The sequence below is a fragment of the Cyprinus carpio genome, chromosome A13 (genome assembly GCF_018340385.1).
Source record: "Cyprinus carpio isolate SPL01 chromosome A13, ASM1834038v1, whole genome shotgun sequence".
NCBI lineage: Eukaryota > Metazoa > Chordata > Actinopteri > Cypriniformes > Cyprinidae > Cyprinus > Cyprinus carpio.
This window is the reverse complement of record NC_056584.1, coordinates 18,228,602-18,248,636: the sequence shown is the minus strand read 5'-3', so window position 1 is coordinate 18,248,636 and position 20,035 is coordinate 18,228,602. Positions and strand designations below refer to the sequence as shown.

Below are 20,035 nucleotides of genomic sequence, written 5' to 3'. Positions count from 1 at the left end.
GAGAACGCGCGGTGATGTTCCATTGAGGATATTTTTGGCACGTGAGCCAGTAATTGCCATTATACGCTCCTGTAGAAGCTGCCCTGCGCTCACCGCTGTTGAATGTGCTTACAGATAATTGGATGTGGGACATTTATGAGGCCACGTTTGAAGACATGAAGATGAAATAGACATGAAAAGTCACATATATGCAAAAACAAAGCTTTATTTTTATTTTTTCATTTACTAATCAGTTTTTAGGTTTCAGCCTATTTTCTACCAAATTTTGTACAAAGATGATTCTCAATCTCAACTATGTTATGACATGACATAGAATTATTTAATATACTGTTATACTTTATATGCAATATGTGCATAAAATGTCCATAAATTGGTATTCCCATTCTATAAAATGTATCTGTATCTAGTTTGCATATTAATGTGATCTTGGGGCAAACCATAATGAAAAAAGAAATGTTATAATAGGAGTAATAACTTGGGAATATTTTCATAAGAATATTGCATATTTCATAGGAATATTGATCTATAATTTCTTTCCCAATTGACTTCTTGTGTTTTCTTTCAACTGTTTAATTTGACCTGGTGTCCTCTACAGAATACATATGAAAATTATAACGTTTTAATGACAAAAAGTCATTCCGATTCAAAACCCCATTAGATTTTTCTGAGTTTTTTTATAACAAATAATTTGATTATTAGTCCAATTTAAATTATGAAATATTATTATATTTCCCTAAGTGTGCTAAATTTGATCATTCTGACAATATCAGTCATTTTTTAAAGACCAAGGAGAAGGTGTGTTTATGATCAAACCTCCAAACATTTGATAATTCTAAAAAGCCCTGAATGTGCTCTGTACAGGACATCCAGAGATGTGGCATGTCTCAGAGTAATTCAATATAATATAATATCCTCGACAGAGGACAGAAGTCTATGCCTGGGTCCCAGGAGGATATGGTTGACGGACACTATGCTTACCATGGTAAAACAGTTTTCAATGTATCTGATTATTCAAATGTCATCAATGACATGCAATAACTATAACTGGGGAAGTCGTGGTCTAATGGTTAGAGAGTTTGACTCCTAACCCTAAAGTTGTGGTTTCGGGTCTCAGGCGGGCAATACCACGACTGAGGTGCCCTTGAGCAAGGCACCGCACCCCCCAATGATCCCCGGGAGCCGCAGCATAAATGGCTGCCCACTGCTTCAGGTGTGTGTTCACGGTGTGTGTGTGTGTGTGTGTTCACTGTTGTGTGTGTGCACTTTGGATGGGTTAAATGCAGAGCATGAATTATGAGTATGGGTCACCATACTTGGCTGTATGTCACGTCACTTTCACTTTTTTTTCACTTTAAAAGGTCTCTTTCTTTTTCCATATTGAAAGAGGCATGTCAACAAACATTTTCCAGTCCAAAAAATTCTTGAATGATGTTCTTTTTCCCAAATTCCAGCCCTGTGACCAAGACGAGACGTGCACACCAGCATAAACCCTGTCACCTCCTTTTCCACACAACCCCATGGAAAAACATGAGAACATTTCCCTGAAACCAGCCACACTTGCTTTCCTCTGTAACAATCATTAAGAGTACACGTGTTGACTATTTAAACATCTGTATTCTTGAAAAAAAGAACCTGTCCTTTTGTAAACATTCTTTTTCAGAATAAATTATTAAAACCTTTCCAATCTGATCTCAAAATATATTTTATCAGGCGACAGTTTGAAGAAATTCATACAATATTATTCATATGGATTTTTTATAAAGAGGTCCACCCTTAAACTGTCAGTGGTTGTTTGTTAAAGATTGCACGAATTCATACAAATTAACCACCAGTTCGCCATAAGTTAATATAGTTCTGAACATAGCCATGAGAGGCTGTTGACTTTTCTCACTGTAATGTTTTGAAAATCAAAATTTCAGATCCTATAAAATGAGTGAGTTTCCAATTGGAATCCAGTGGATATTGAGGAGAGAGCAAACAAGGCTAGATGAGTTCAATCCTATGCTCCATCTCCACTGTGTCCTTGAGGTAAACATTTGCTCCTGTGTAGTTTGCGGCTCAGGGACTGTTCCTGCCAGGTCTATTATACATTGTGTTTGGATGAAAGGGTCTCTGCGAAATTACATTTTCAATTTATTAGCATTGCTGCTTCTGGATTGCAGTAAAGAAATGTGATGTCGGTGTGTGAATGAGGAAAGCAGATGGACACGTGCCAACTCTAATCTGCAGTAATCTCCTTCATCCACCGGTTCAGAGATGATCTCTCCATCCCTCAGCAGGGGCCGAATGCACACAAAGGGACTTTGAAAGGAGGGCTCAGAGAAACATGCAAAGATCTTTTGGCGCAGCATTTAGTTGATGTAGTACAATGAACATCAAGCTATAAAATTCACACACACGCATGTATTATTGCTCTGTCAAGCCTCATTAAGCAATAAAGTGAAGCATAAAAGCTCTGGCCTACAGGTGAAGCACTGAGTGTATATACAGTATGATACATTTGATGTCAGATGTCTTGATGTCTTTTTTTTTTACCCATGGGGAATAATGATCTCATCGTTACAACCTTTCATTTATAAACCCAGAAATCAATACAATAAACAAAATCAGTCCAAGCCAAGGTGAGCTGAAGTGGTGCTAAGACAGAATGGATGTTCTGCATCCAATAAAGGGCATCCGTACGGGCAGAAGAGAAATCAATAAAATTTAATTATGGCCCACTGGACCTGCATGGCTGGAAACTGATCTGTCACCAAGGCCTTTAAGAGAGGCATTACAGAGGGCTAATTTTATAAGAGTTTAGACACAAGCATGGAGGACAGCAGTCTGTAGCCAATACACACAGCTGACAAATAAATCTGGGCCATACATTGTCTGTTTGTTTGATTTGCCCTATGTTGACATGTGTTGTAAGCCAGGATGTTGCACACATGTTTAGCTGTTTCTTAAGAAAACAATTGCCCTAAGATATATATATATATATATGTATATATATATGGGGTTTTTAATGTTTTTGAAAATTCTCTCTTATATCATGGTGGCAGCTTTGGCCTAATGGTTAGAGAATTGGACTTGTAACCAGAAGGTCGCAGGTTCGAGTCTCGGTGCTGGCAGGAGTTGTAGGTCAGGGAGTGAATGAACAGCGCTCTCTTCCACCCGCAATACCCACGGCTGAAGTGCCCTTGAGCAAGGCACTGAACCCCCAGTTGCTCCCCGGGCGCTTATAGCTGCCCACTGCTCCGGGTGTGTGTTCACGGTCTTCACTTCTCACTGCTGTGCACTTGGATGGGTTAAATGCAGAGCACCAATTTCGAATGGGTTACCATACTTGACAAATGTCACGACTTTCAAGGTAAATTCTCTCATGCTCATCAAGGCTGCTTAATAAAAAAAAAAAAGTGTTTAAATGTCTTAACTGTCACTTTTGATCAATTTAATGTGTAAAATAGAGCTGTCAGTAAGAACAGTTCAAAACCAGAGACATGTACAACACAAATTGCATTCCTTATTGGACTGAGGGGGAAAAGGGGGAAAAAAGCCATGCAGGGAACAAAACAATCTCACAGGATGAAAGGTCTGATATGAAGATATCAGACATCTTAGACCAGTGCCTTTTCTGGGAAGAGAACAAACACCGCATCCACAATGAATAGGTTTATACAAAGGACCACAGTACAAGAGATGTGTGTGGCAAAGAGATGTTAAAATATGAATAAAGAATATTAAGCAAGACACAGAAAATGACTGTGGCAACTGGCATTGAAGCATCAGGAAACTCCTCTGTGTATAAACCATTATAAGATGTGTCATCCAAGCACCACAAGACAGTGTCCTTGACCATACAAGGATTTCCATGTCCGCATACCCCCACTGCCAAAGACTGTAAATGGCACTAAGCTCTCTGTGTTTGTTGGTCTTCAGGGTTGTAATCTCCCACAGGAAAGTGGGCTGCTGACGCTGATTCTCCAGGAAAACCTCAACTATTGTAATTGGGGCTGGGCCAGACTTGTAAGGGCAAGTTGCTCAATGGGATCTCCCATGACATCTCTAATGTTTTTCTCACTCAACACCAAAGATCTGTTGCTAATCTTCTTTGCCTTCATTCATCAGATGTAAGCATGATAATGCAAAAATCAATAGGCCAGACTTTTTACAGATGTTTTTTTTTTTTTTTTTTTTTTTTTTTTTACTGTTACTGTTTACTTGTTAGCCTTTAACCCCTCAGAACAACAGAGCGGAGATGGCTTTTGACGAAGTAACAGACAGAAAAGGTCGGCAGAGAACTAAATACTGCAAACTTTATCAACAATAAAATACATCTAAAGATGCCAGTTTAATCATGGGTGGAATTTTGACCTGATAATAACAAACAAACAGACAAAATAACAAACTGCACAGATGTACACAGAAATGTCTGAAAATATCTTACAAAACTAGAGTCTCTATTTAAAAAACATTCTCATGAGTCTAATTTTTTACTGGTTCCTTGACAGCAGAATAATTAGTGATGCTTCTGCATGACGTTTGGCTGTGTTAGTCTCAGCATGTGCACAGTAATCAAATCAAGTTTCCTAAACATCTGGATATGAACACTGTTAAATCAGCTACAGTAGATATGGAACAGACAAACTGCTGTCTTCCATGATGGAGTCTCCTGGAGATCTTTGCATATCACTAATGATGTTTCTGACACAAAGACAATTACACTATTGTTCTAAAGCATAAGCTTAAGCAAAAATAATCTTATAGCTTAGGCAAAGACCAAAAAGCTAGGCCATTGAAATGCACAACCGGTTTCAATACACAGATATTCAAATGTTTCTTTAGACTGCTCCTGAAAGTTTCCATTGTCACAATTCATTTGGTTCTAACACATCACGTAATCCTCCCGCATTTTGTTCCTTCATGGCATCACATGTTTCTTCCTCTTTGCATTTCAAATCTGAAACCACTTTCCACAGTTCAGGGGAGGTAAAGGAGAAGTCACGGAACTCATCCTGATTGATGGATGGGATGATTGACTCATCGATGGGTGTAAGAGTAGGATCCTCTTGGGTGAAGTCTGGATCAAAGTTATTCACATCTTCTGCAGTTTTCTGGATTTTAGATTAAAAAAATAATTATACATACATACATACATATACATATACACATATATATATATATATATATATATATATATATATATGTGTGTGTGTGTGTGTGTGTGTGTGTGCGCGCATTTACATTTACAATGAATTTGATTATATATATATATATATATATATATATATATATATATATATATATATATATATATATATATATATATATATATATATATATATATATATATATATATACATACACATATACATACACACTTATTTATTTAACATTTTTCAACTCACAATTCTGGGCTTGAAAGGTGGTTCAAGCTCTCGCTGGTTAAGTTTGTCCCAGTCAATGTCAGTAAAAAATGGGTGACTGGTTACAGCAGCCTCTCCTCCCTCTGCAGCCACACAACCCAGACGACGGGATGGATTCTTTGTCAAAAACTGAGAAAAATAAAACCAAAACATGATGTCATGTATATGTCTGTCAATCATTCACCTACATTTACACACAGAAAACTAATACACACCTGATATATATCAGTTACATTACTAAAAATGAAAACACAACAAAAAATAGGAAAGTGCCCAAAGGTATTGAATGTTGTGAATCCTATCAAATCTCCATAGTGAGATTACACCAACAGTACGTCAGACTCAATTCCTATGAGAACGTGTATAACATAACACACAATCACTTGTGGGTGACTGTGTGGAGAGTATCAATGTGTGGTATCAAATATAACCAAATCAGATTAAATCAAATCAAATCACATCCTGCCCTCCTTTTATAGCCATCTAAAACACAAACATGCATGTGTAGACACAAATACACACTCTCGCTGGGTAAATCTGACACCCATTAGGAAGCACAGCTGGCTATCATACCTCATCAACTCTAAACAACACTGACAAACTTGTTGTTTTGAGGGATCATCCAGTTTTACAGAAGAAAAAAAAACAAAAAAACAAGCGATGCACCAATTTTTAAATTCTCCGTTTATAGCTAATATTATAATTTTAAACTTATTTCTAGAAATAAGTTAAATAATAAAACAATCATTTTAAATGTTCAATAAACATTACAATTGAATTTAGGCATCACAATATTAAAATATACATAAAAAATTGTTACAACAAAGTGTTTTTAAAGTTTAATTTTACAAGAGTGTTATATAACAGTAAAGGTAATCTATATGTAAAAATATAGGGGAAATTTTCATGTGTAATTAAATATCCAATATTGGCCGATGCTGATAACCTAAAAAAATAAAAAAATAAAATACAATATTTGCAGATAACTGGTACTGGTATTGTCCATTGTTTCATGTAGGGTTCATGTATATTTCTGGTCTGTCTACATATGATAACACCACAGCTGTGCAACAGGACTGAGTTCTGCTATTCCATATTATATTATAGTGCTTTTCAGCCACTAAATTGATCTATTCTTTGACTGTTGTTGTAGGACCCAGGTTTAAGGATTTCAGGCAAATATTGTGACATTCTGCTGTTGAATTTTCAGATTCAACTGGGAATCATCTCCAGGATTATTACCGGTATATCTCCTCCACTATTCTTCACAGTGAGAGCAAACACTATAGATTAAAGTTGATGATACATGGGGCAATGCTGCCAAGCAATGTTGCTTGAGCAATTCACTTTGAGAATGGGTGACAAATTTGTATCTGGATACTTTAGATGGGTAGTGGGCCCTGTGTCTTACCTGGTTGCCTGTTGAAGGCAACAATGCCCAGCAACATTGCTCAAACAGTTGCCCCGTGTATCATCACCCTAAGAGCAGGGAGTCATGTGCATGTGTACATTTGATGTGAATGGTTTTATTTTTAGCCACAGTCAAGTGGTAGCAGTGGAATGTGGATCAAGGCTAAATATAGTTATGTAAGAGAGGGAAGAGCATGAGCATCAGAGAAAGAGATCAGATGGGAGGTATTTACGGTTTACTGATGTTCATTGTTGCATGAACTGTCACTTTAATTCACTCCCACCAATCAGGACATATATGCACTCAATCACCGCTCCATTCAAGTCCATTTATGTCTGTATGACTCCAGGGCTCTTAACCGAAAACTGAGCAACTCACCCCTTTCAGTATGTCCACGGCATTTGTGCTGAACCAGGACGTGTAGATGATCTCTTCAGTCAGGATGGACTCAAAAAGGTCATCCTCATTCTCTGCCTCAAAGGGGGCGTGGCCAGATAACATCTCATACAGCAGCACACCGAGAGCCCACCAATCAACCGATGGCCCATACAGCATCTCCTGGAGGATCTATATGACCATATAAATATTACATTTAGGACATCCTGCCATCTCTCTCTCACACACACACACACACGCACACACACACTTCCAAAGATTATCTTTTCACCAAAAACTAACAGACACCAATAGAAGCAGTTTATATCTACAATATTATATTATATTTTGAAGGAACACAGGCATGAATGAGGAGTTATTTTAGTATTATTTATATGCTAAAATTTTGAATTGGCTTATATTTTCAGCTGGAAGTTGGCAACTCATGCTTAAAGTCAATCTGACACAATATGAATGCAACATAACACTTCTGATTCTTCTAGAATTTTGTGATGCAGAATTATGTGTTCATTTTAGACTGCCATTGAGTGTGTGTTTGAATGGGGTGAGGTGTTTGAATCACCTCTGGAGCAATGTAATCTGGGGTTCCACAGAAGGTTCCAGTGACAACACCTTCAAACATTCCCTCCTTACACATGCCAAAATCAGCCAGTTTACAATGACCATCCTTATCCAGCAGAACATTATCCAGCTTCAGATCCCTGAAATAATACACATATAACAATATGCCCATATTCAGTCCATTATGGCAGAGAGAGAGAGAGAGAGAGAGAGAGAGAGAGAGAGAGAGAGAGATTAATGTATGTTAATATTTTTTAAATGTTTGGTAAACCACTTCTGCATGAAAACCTGCATTATAATCTTTTTAAGAAAAATTACAAGTGGCACTTCATGTCATAATGATTGCGTGCCTCTGACACACACAAAAATTTAAGGGGAAGTAAAAGATACAAGAATTTTCCTTTTGAATTAAATATCCTTTTAATTTCTGTCTTACGTGCATTTGTCTGTCTAACCTGTATATTATTCCATTGCTATGGAGGAATATTAAAGCAGATGTGATCTCCGCTGTGTAGAATTTGGCTCTGCTCTCCTCAAACTTTCTCGATTTCTGAATATGAAACATCAGATCTCCTCCATTCACAAACTCCATTACAAAAAACAGCCGCTCCTGTGAAAAGATTAAGAAATTAAGATAAAGATTAATTTAAAAGACAACAACAAACACTAGATTACCACCTTCAAAATCAGGAAATTCAGCTCCTTACAGGGAGTCTTTTAACCAACCAGACAGTTAAGCCAGCATGTCACAGCCATTAGATGATTCATGGGAGAGACAGACAAAGCAGAAACATAAATACTGTTTAGTCAGCAAAGAAGACTGCAGGAGACATAGTATTATGGGACTTTGAGAGTTGAAAGGTGATCTAAAACGAAGTGCATCATAAGTTTGAACTGACAGCACCAAGTCTCTGTTTGAGTCCAGCACGGCCAATGCATCAAACTCAGACCGCACACCCAGAGACCACCCACAGTCGGTTTACTGACCGTGTGATACATGCTGCACACAAAACAGGACACAAGCACTTGTGAAATGCAATGATTTTCAGTAGTGAAGTATTCAGAGTAAGACGGTAGAAGATGCCCACAATAAGAACAGTGTGAATTACTGCAAAACTCTACCATATTTAGAGATGACTTTAGCAGGTATAGTATAACGATGCATTATCCAAAATATTTATTTGTTATAGAAGAAAATCATGAAAGATGGCCATTTTGCCTAACCCATGTGGCAGGAAGCCCACCATGGTAAACTTACACCGATTGTTATTTGATTTTTGCAGAATACATCTAACATCATTTTAATTATTTTCTTTTTGTATTTTATGTATAACACTAAACCAAACTTTTATTTATTTATTTTATGCAATTTATGTAAAATGCTAAGCCAAATATTGCATTAATTAATATTATGGTAATTATATAATACAATAATAAACTATTTTGAGATCATCCGCTGCTCAATATACAGCATTAAATTAAGATGATGTTTGAATCTACACCAGAAACACAAACTATCTATAATGCTTACCAGAATATATCTTAATTACAGCTAATTAGAACCAAGCTACACTTGACAATGCATGATTATTAATGTTTGCTTAAAATTCACTTTAAACCAACATCTACTGTATTGCTACGTGCTTGCAATAACTTTCGATTGTGATCTAAAGCTGATTTTGATTCTAAAATAGGCAGATATGCACTCTTTGTATGTTTTATAATGGATTGAATGCTACACCTACTTCTATTTGGTCATAAAAATCCTTTATTGTTCTGAAAATAACGAGCTGCATAAAAAACATACAGAAAATGTGTTGGGGGGGGGGGGGGGGGTTCGACACACAGGACGAAAAAAAAAATCCTTGCTTTTTCGCACCAAGAATGATCCATAGGGATCTATTGTTTCAATTTAAATGCATCATCGCACCGAATTTTCGTGTTCAGTGTGAAAATGCCTTTAATGTGGTATGTTCCATTTCAAACTTATCCTTCCCCAAATTACATGTAATTTGTAAAAAAGAAAAAAAAATGACTGTGCCTGGCTGCTTTTCATCAGTCAGACAGTAAGTGAGCGGCTCCTCACCGGAATGAGATAAGTAGACAAGATTTGTACCATCAAAGCGCCATGGCACATCCACTAATGACCAAGTCCATCACATTAACAAACACAGACACGCACATTCACTCTGCAACAGTGCCACACACCTCAAGCCCTCTGAGATCACTGATATTTACCACCGTGTTGTGGTGCTATCTACCATAACCCGGCCCCAGAGGGTCACGAGTGTGCTTTGTATGTTGCTCACGTGTGGAGGGTTAAGAGATTGATTGTGTGCGTCAGGGCTGTGAAGGAGCAGAGACAAACCGGTTCATAAATTCCTTTCTTCATTACAAACACACTGTACATTTGGCAGCGAGACCTTGAGGATGTTCCTGCACATCCATGTTCACGTGGACTCTGCAGTAATAAATCCAGAGAGGTCATCATGTCGGATCTGTTCTGCTGGACTGAACATGAAATCTAAGTCTTCAAATCATTTTGCAATCAGTGTGTGTGTGTGCGCATGTTTTTAAAACCTTGCTTACAATCAAGGTATAGCAATTAAATTAAACACTTTAGTCTTACTAAGGTTACAGTGTGTGGGTCAGTATGATTGTAAAAGCTACATTAGGGGATTCAGTGTTGATCTCTCTATTCTAGAGGCTTCAAGCAAAACACACAAGCAGAACATAGCAGACCGCTGATCTCTCACAACACACAAAGAGTGAAAGTACACATACACAGAAAATGCAAAGTAGAATTTAACCAGCGTGACATACTGATGCTTAATTCTCTACTGCCCCCTACTGATGAGGTGAAAACTACATGTTCTCATTTAAAGAACATATAATATACCAGGGGTTCTATGGCCCAATTATATATATATATATATATATATATATATATATATATATATATAGATATATATATATATATATATATAACAATACATAGCTAGGTGAATGTGTGATGTGTCTGTCCCTCACCGGTGTTTGGAAGCAACAGTAAAGCTGAGTGAGGTAAGGATGAGTGGAAGCGAGGGATAACACTCGTTTTTCTGTCATCGTGCACTCCACATCATCATCCTGCAGAATGATGTCTTTCTTTAACACCTTCACTGCAAACACCTGATCCGAACCATTCAACCGGACCAACATCACCTATTTACACAAAACACCAACAGACTCGTGAAGTACATGTGAAACATGTGAATTATCTTTCCTTTTATTTGTGAGGACATACTGTATTCACCCAGACTTTCTGGCACAAAATTGTCAGCATAATATTTTAATATGAAACAGCACAGCCCAAAGACGTTTATTACATTGTTTAGAAGTCATTTGCACAGCAATGATCCAAAGTTGTTGTTTTTTTCAGAGAATATAATTTTTTTATGTACACCGAATAAAACTTCAAACAGTTACATAACATTATATATGTAAAAATAGTCTGCAATCTTTGTGCTACACAGTCATATTGGACCTGATGTAAAAAGGAACTGTCTTAAACACAGACCTTGCCAAAGCTGCCTTTTCCCAACACCTGCAGGAGTGTGAAGTTAGAGATTCCCAGCTTTTGATCTGGGTCTTTTTTAGATTGCCCTGGATCTCCTCTCACGCTCAATGTACGGCACTGAGTGTCCATACCTGCGAGACCCTGAGAAGAGAGACAAATGATTTTTTCCTTATAGACTTTATGTATGACTCATTCAGTACACTTTATAATTCAATATCAATTGTTCTGCTGATGGTCCTTAATTTCGCGGTTTACTTCACTAAAGTTTATTTTGTCCTATTTTTAGTGCATCCAGCCAAGAATGTACAGTTATGTGTAATGTCAATAAATCACATAAAACTTAAACTGAGGGAGATTTACACACACAGACAGATCACATATTTCACTTTTGAAAAGACTGAGTGCACATGTGTGTATTTACCACTGCGTTGCGTTTGGTAATTCCTCCCGGCTGAAGGCCCATTTCTGCCAATTTATTGGCCAGTTCTACATTGTTGACTCCACAGTTTGGGGCAACATTTCCCTTACAGCGGATATGGACATTCATTTTACAAACTACAGACATAAAAACACAACAGACCAGATGAGCCTCACACAACAGCATCAATAAGACTGATAGATGCATTTATGGTGAATAAGGAGGGCTGACAGAAAGAGAGAAAGGTACTTTTGCAGTGCAATCCTTGCCGTACGAGGCCCCACAGCAAAGAGCCACAGTGGTCACAGAAAGTAGGAACCTTATAATTGTGGATGTTGAACTTATGGGGAATGTTTATACTGAAACCCTGATTCGTAGTCTGTAAAAAGAAGGAACAAAGTATATATATATATATATATATATATATATATATTAAAAAAAAAGAACAGAACGATTTAGCAATTCTATTCCTGACCAGTAGGTGGTAAAATGGCATCTGTGTTTATTAGGACACAGCCAGCAGTCACTTCACCAACATATGACACAATTGGTCTGTGTTTCTCAGAAATTCTATGGTCATAATTTCTAAAATTGTCCACAGTTGAAAAGAAAAACCCAGATAAGTCATATTGTGAGAATCCCCCCACACACACACAAAAATGGACTACAAAAGCTTTTTAGGTTAGGGTTGCATTACCTGTTCCTTGGCAGGTTTCTTCATGCGTGGACAGACTGTAACCACAAACTGATGACATCGCTTGTGTACCACACAGGTGCACACTAACATGCACACATACAAACACACACAGCTGATTATAACCTATAATACAATCAATTTAAACACAGATCATGTCCATTAATACTGAGACAGAGTGTCAAGTCACCTTGACATTGGTAGCCTTGTTTTCCAAAAACACCCCTGGAACAAAGAAAACAACAATTAAAATATAACAAATATTTAAATATGTACAATTAAAATATAACAAAGTTTGTTCAGCCACTCACTTTAAAGGGAATTTGTACACACAATTCCCTGTAAAACACTTTTATTCTGTAATTTATATTGTTCTCAATGTTTGATAATAATAATAAACTTTATTTGTATAGAAAAGTAGTTCTACACACAATGCAAAAAAAGTGTCACATAAAGGGCACCTGTCCATTTACAAAAGAATGAACTCTACCTGACATTCTACAATGATTCAAATGTTATTGATTAATTTGATCCTAATTTGTATAGGAACCTTTGCCTGCAGGATGTCACTGCAAAATTCAAATGCAAATCAGTCATAACAATGTACACATTTTTATCCTTTGTGTGCTTGGCTAATTTGTTCATAGATTCTTAACAATAAGAGCTTAGTATTGTCATATTTTACGGTGTTTAAATCCATTCTTAAAAAGACTTACGAATTTTTGATTTAGCTACTGCTAAAAGTTTTTAAAAAACACCTTCAGTAACCTTATTACAGGGACATTCCCCCTGCAGATGAATATAAATATCTTGCTGAAGGTCTTACGGTCATCCCTAATGGGCTTTAACTCATAAGGTTTCATTACATATTTTAAAACTCTCACAAAAACATGCTATTTAAAAAAAAAAAAAAAAAAACGATGTACATTTGTCTGTCAAAAGTGCAATACCATATAAAATCTTTACAGTGGAAGCAGAACGTTGGTTGCTTTAGGAAGGTCGACATGAACTTGTGCCCGTTTACTTGGTGGATTTTTCTTCGAACTGCTTGTTGCCGTTTTCGAGTAAATTCTTTATAGGAATGCATGTTTCCTCCAGCATCATCTAGACACAGAGAAAAAGAAAAGCTTTTATTATTTCATGATACATGATCTTCTTACAATACATAGGTATTTCCTATAATGCCATGTAACATTCTGTTGATTATATGAGGGGGGAAGAGAGACAGATTATGAGCCCCAGGTTCACTGGTATTATTAAGTCTAGTCTATTCTCTGCAGTCCTAACCACAAGCCTTTAAAGGAAGCCAGCTTCACACACCCCTGCACAGTGGGTGAGCAATTCGCACATAGCATACACTTCACGCATAAGATGCTTTGACAGATGCTCAGTCTAAAAAAAACTGACTGAAGTTGGCTGTGTGTGTCTTAGTGTGTCATAGCATGGGTTGACAAGTCTGGTAGCATGTTAATATTTAGTTAAGTGATACCTCAACAGCAAGGGGAGGAAATTAGTGTGTGTGTGTGTGCATGCGTGTGTCCACCATCATGGCCTAGACCAGTGCAATTCATCAAGAAGAGTTTTATATTTTCATCTTTTATTCAGTCACTGGCTATGAAACAGACCATGTGTTCTCGATACGCCTCTGTGTTCCAGTCCAAAAATAGCCCAATCACACTGACTGTCAAAATGATGTTTTAAAATGTATAAATAAATCTATATTTCTGCATGAAAAGATTTAAAAGAAATAGAAACAATTAAAAAAATATATTTAAAAGAAAGAAACCAAAAAAGAATAAAAGAATATTAGAGGAAAAAATGAGAGGAGGGACTCACCATCTACAAATGAGCCTGTGAGAGTAATCAGGATGTAGACCTTACCCTCAGGTTCAAGATCAATCTGCAACACACACACACACACACAAAAAAAAAAACATTAGATATTAATTTAGACACTGATTATTAAAAAAGTTATTCTAACATTTTAAATTTAACAAACGGTTAAAAGTTTGGACACAACTACTCATTTAAATATTAATTTTCATTATTTTTATAATATTTTCTAAATTCAAATAATAGCAAAATGATCAAAACTATCGAACAACACAAACAGAAGTATGGGAATTACTTGGAGATACAAATGTTAAATAATTTTATATTTTTATTATATATATATATATATATATATATATATATATATATATATTTTTTTTTTTTTTTTTTTTTTTTTTTTTTTTTAATTTAAATGCTTTCCACACTTTCTGACCAAGACATTTTTATTTTTTTATAGTTATTTGTGACTGTAAGAGCATTTTTTTGTGTTTTTTGATAAAGAAACAATTAAGAACTGAGTGTAACTGATGATGTCATTTTGATGACTTTTCTGTGACCTTGTAAGATTTCACCATTTTCCCTGATATTCACAGGCCTTCTAGGAAACATTTTTAAAGTTCCCTGGGATTTTCAATTTGTCCAGGACTCTGAGAAGCCCTCTGCACCTGTGTTGCAGTCTGGAATTAAACCACGCCATGCTGGTATCGTCTGGCCAGAGAAGAACTGGCCCCCCGACTGAGCCTGGTTTCTCTCTCCATTTTTGTCACCAATGGAGTTTTGGTTCCTTGCCAATGGCGCCTTTGGCTTGCTAAGTTGGGGACACCTGACTGACTGATTGCACAGACACTATTGGAAGAGAGCTGAACTGGATGATGACATCACTGAATCATCAATGAACTGACTTTAACTGGAAAATGACTCTTTGTTATTGTCTTCTTGCATCATTGACCAACTATTTTCCTGTTTGACACTGTAAAGCTGCTTTGACACAATCAGTATTGTATAAAGTGCTATACAAATAGGGGGGGGGGGGGTGTATAACACTTTTGTATGACAAGTCTTTTTTTTTCATGTTAATAAATTCAGGCAAACATGCACGTTGAAAACAATATCTGTGCCAAATACAACCAATCACACAACCCATTGATACCGTCCACAGCAGTTTTACATTTACAACATGGAAAATGTAAATGAAGTCAGGCAGGAGTGAGATATCAGAGCTGGACTTCAGATTACTGTAGAGCAAAAAGAGAAGAGAGATAAATGGAAAGACAAACTCAGAATTGGAAAGAGACAGCAAGTTGTAAAGGTGGTGTGGGGGGCGTTTATGAGCCTGTGGTAAACTCTAGTTTGTAGAAAACCAACTTTGTGGGCGTGTGTTGACGTGCATGTGATCCAGAAATAAACCCCATGTGCTTGTGTATGTGTTACAACAGAATCATGGGTAAAAGAAACAAACTATAGGGATAAGAGATATTGCATGCAAACAGTATAAATAAGGGAGTGGCCAATCAGATTAACCAATCAGAAAAGACATCTTTGGATGTCAGCTCTGAGGCTGTGTGGTTGAATGGATGATGGTGGTCTAAATTGAAGTCTGATGATAATTAGCAAAACATCACTAACAACATCTTTGTTGTCAATGATCAGCCATAATTAGCATACAGTGTGCTAAACATACATTTTGCCAGTTTCTTTATCACATGCAGACTACATTTATTTAGAAGTTCTTTTTAAACTATTTTGCTTTAGCAACTTTCAACTGAGTTCAACTGAATATTTTTTTTCCGCCACACTCATACTTCCTTTCATTTAGTCAGAACTGAAAGCAGAAAAATTCACACAGACTATGACAGAGTGTTTATCTCCAATACACACAACTTCCATTTTATACACTTTTGATGCTAGTTTCACTCACTGATAAGATAGCATAACAGAAACTGCTGGATTCCTAGAGGCAGTTCCCATATAGGGAAGCTTGTACACATTCTTACACACACACTTACTTGTGTGTGTGCGGTTTTGAACTGCAGGTTTCACATACCATCTATCCCAAAAGCCTGAGGCTCTACACAGAAACAAACACACACACTCACAGGAGACTGAAACTTGGCACAAAACGCTCACAGCCCAGATAGACTGAAAGCAGAGTTTCATTAATTAGCAGCTATGTGACCTGCAGCTGCAGAACCAATAAAAATGGGGCACTGTATCTTTAAGTTCCACTGAACTTCATCTGGAACCCAATAGAAGGTGATTAGATGTACAATAATGTTTAAAAGTTTAGGGTCAGTATGATTTTTTCTCTTACATTCACCAACGCTGCATTTATTTGACCAGAAATACACTAAAAACACTAATATTGTGAAATATAATTACACATTAAAATAACTGTTTTCTCTTTTAATCTATTTGAAAATGTTATTTCTGTGATGGCAAAGCTGAATTTTCAGCAGTCATCACTCCAGTCTTCAGTGTCAGATGATTTGGTGCTGAAGAAACATTTCTTAGTGTTGAAAACGGTTTGTGCTGCTTAATATTTTAATAGAAACCCTGATTCTTTTTTCAGCATTCTTTCAAAGTTCAAAAGATATCTGAATAATTTCCTGACTTATTTTAAATGTTTTTTTTTTTTGCAACAAACATATCTGAAACATATTCAAATTGGCATTTTAGATGCATACATGCATTGTTTACATGACATTTTGAACAATCATCTAATACTTTTTATTTTTTTCTATTTATTTTTTTAACCATTCTATTTCATCCATTACAGTTTGACCTCAAATAATTGAGATTATATTTAAAAACATTTCTAGACAAGTATTTAAAAATAATAATAAGTCACTTAAAGTATACACTTTCCCTTATACATACAGTATAAGTTGTACTTAAAATAACCTTGAGGCTAATAACAAAGTGTATCCCCATGCTTTGGTTTACTAAATGAACAAATGTTCAGGACATGTACAGTAAAAACAAGATGATCGGTATCTCTAAAAAAAACTGTCCCTGTGCATATGCATTCTGGGAAAGGAGAACTAACAATACTTGAGCTGAATAATAAGGTTACAAGATGACGTTCACCACTTCTGCTGAGGAAAAGCAAGCCGATTTGCATGTGCATGTTCAGCCTGGTCACTGAAATGCTGACAACAAGTGTTTTACAACTACTGTGTCCTAGTGACCAAGCTGCTGTGTTGGGTTAACACACCGATATGGATTAGATCTGAAGGTTGCATGTAGACATGGAACTGGTAGTGTTTAGATTACAGAAGATGCTAAAACCACAGAGCAAGAAGTTTCAGCTGGTCTTAGCTGCACTGAATGTCCAAATTGTATTGACTGACTGTGCACTAAGCCTTGGCTTCTTTTCATTAACCTCTGATCATGCATCAGGATAGCTTCATCTGCATCTAGAACTGCAGTCAAAGGCCTGATTCTGGATCAGTGAGCAATGCATTGTCGGACATGATGAGGGTGTAAGTGTGAACCCACACAGATGATGGTGGAAAATGATAACACTCATGACTTCAACAAGTCTGCTATACACATACAAAGGAAAAACACAAGAGCACAAAACAATAAAAGACTACACAAACAACAACAACAGAACAATAAAATAGAACAGAACAAAATAAAACAAAACAAAAGAGCACAATTCAACACAACAGAGCATGACAAAAAGGAACACAACACAATTACACCAACAGTGTGAGGTTTAGGGGAAACTGGGGAGTGCTGTAATACCAGTTTAACCAATTAGAAATTAACTATAGGGATGAACTCGCATAGCTTAACACAAAACACAACATAGCACAAGCTTTTCGAAACTTTAAAACAAAAGTCTTTAATAAAAATAAAAATACATTTAAAGCATTTAAAACATATTTTTAAAAAAAGAAAAAAAAGAAGCAGCAGCAGCAGCAATATCATAGCTGCAGATGGAGAGGGCTGTAACACTTTCTAATGTTTTTCTGCAGAAGACAAAGATTGCACAAAATCATGCAAGCCACATTTGCCACAACTGTGATAAAACAGGCTGATCAACTTCAAAACCAAAACAGTGTGCACTAGCCTATGTTTTACATATATCTGATTTTGATTTCAAATGCTGTTTTGAATTAAAATTCATCAATTTTAATAATTTCATAGCATTCATGTGGCTCAAACAGTAGAGCATGGTGCTAGCAACGCCAATATCATGGTTCGATTCTAAAGAACAGTTGAACTGATACAATGAATACTTTAAAGCCAGTGCAAACACTTTGGTCTGCCAAATGCATGAACATCAATTTTGAATCAAAATGTTTAAATTAAATGTAGGTAGATAGGTATGCAGTATGGCGATGGAGGATGGCATATTCATTACTTTAAAAGGTTAATTTGATTATCAGAATAATTCATGCATATAATTTAACATGTTTTCAGGTAGCGTTACAAGTGACCTGGTAGAGGGACAGATTGTAACAACAGCATTCTTCTAACCTTATATTAATTTGCTTACTTATTTAATTAATTTTTATATTAATTTTGATAATTAGTACATGAATAAACTTTTTTTTTTTTAATTTGCTGCAGGCAAATATGAGAATATTGTATCAAAGTATAGGACAGCACACATGAAACAGTACAGTGTCATGTCAACATACAAAAATCAATCTCCACTAATTTTAAGACAGTTTCTTACAATCCTTAAGGAAAAATGCAAATGGGTGATCAGTTCATGGGAAATTTAACACAGCTATATAATAAACATTCCTCACCCATCCTTCAAAAGACTCCTCTCGGTTCGTGGTCTTCATCAGATCATCAAACTGGATGGTGCAGTTGGCCACGAAGTCATCGTACCCGATCGGTGCGTCATGAAAAACGGCCAGCTCTACCTGCTTGCCGTTGTTGACGTTAACGGAGAACTCCTCGTTATAAGTGGGCATGTTGGTTTTCTGCTTGGTGTGCGTCTGTCCGATCTTATACTCGTCCACTTTCACTACGATGTACGGGTCCAGGGTCTGGTTCACCTTGCTGAACATCACGGCGTGTCGCATAGAGGTGGTCGTGTGCTTCAGGTCCACCGCTTCGCCGATGCGCAACTTCAGATACCCGTTAAACTTCATGGTGTCCTCTAAACTCGAGCCTAGCAAGTCTAAGCCTAACCGACTTAGTGAATGTTGGACATTATATCACTTAAATGGGAAAGTGTAAATGCACAAACGCACACTAGTTAGAAGCCTCTGCATCTGAAACAAAGCGCTGTTTGAAACACCTGCTTTGCGGAAGGACTGCAGCGAGTGGGCTGAATGGGGAAGTGAAGGAGTTCACGCCTGACTACGCGTCTCCCTCAGGGGAGTCAGTCACAATAAGAAATGTTTCTCTCTGGCTCTGTCTTTAAATCTTCTTTTTTTTATCCGTAAGTCGACTTATTACGAGGTCGCCTTTGCAAATTTTTCCTCGACACTTTCACAGTCCGTCCATATTTGCTGAATTTTGGACTTAAACGCGACAGACAAACCTTTGTATGAAAAACTTCTGAGAGGTCTGCTGAGCAAAAGGGCGTCGAGGAAACTGCAGAGAAATTGTCCAGATATTTTTCTTTAAACAAAGCCACAGGTGGACCATCTCTGAAGTACCTGCATGTGGAATTTCGTTGAAAATGAAAACACACCTGACTGATCGCGAGCATGTGGAAACACCGCCACCTTTCGGCAGAAAGTACTCGTTGAGTATTTGTTAAGTATTAAATAATGTGCAAATA

General features: G+C 36.8%; 1 protein-coding gene across 1 annotated transcript; it reads right to left on the bottom strand.

Moving 5' to 3' along the window:
* Positions 1-4,302: 4,302 nt before the first annotated feature.
* LOC109112021 (protein kinase C eta type-like) lies at positions 4,303-19,889 on the bottom strand. Its single transcript, XM_042769163.1, has 14 exons — positions 19,047-19,889; positions 14,284-14,347; positions 13,398-13,551; positions 12,638-12,672; positions 12,451-12,533; positions 12,003-12,132; positions 11,757-11,890; positions 11,336-11,476; positions 10,807-10,980; positions 8,232-8,386; positions 7,778-7,916; positions 7,198-7,386; positions 5,391-5,537; positions 4,303-5,096 (listed from the first exon to the last, which is right to left on the bottom strand). The coding sequence occupies exons 1-14, from the start codon at positions 19,395-19,397 to the stop codon at positions 4,851-4,853; spliced, it is 2,142 nt and encodes a 713-aa protein (XP_042625097.1). The 5' UTR covers positions 19,398-19,889; the 3' UTR covers positions 4,303-4,850.
* Positions 19,890-20,035: the final 146 nt, after the last annotated feature.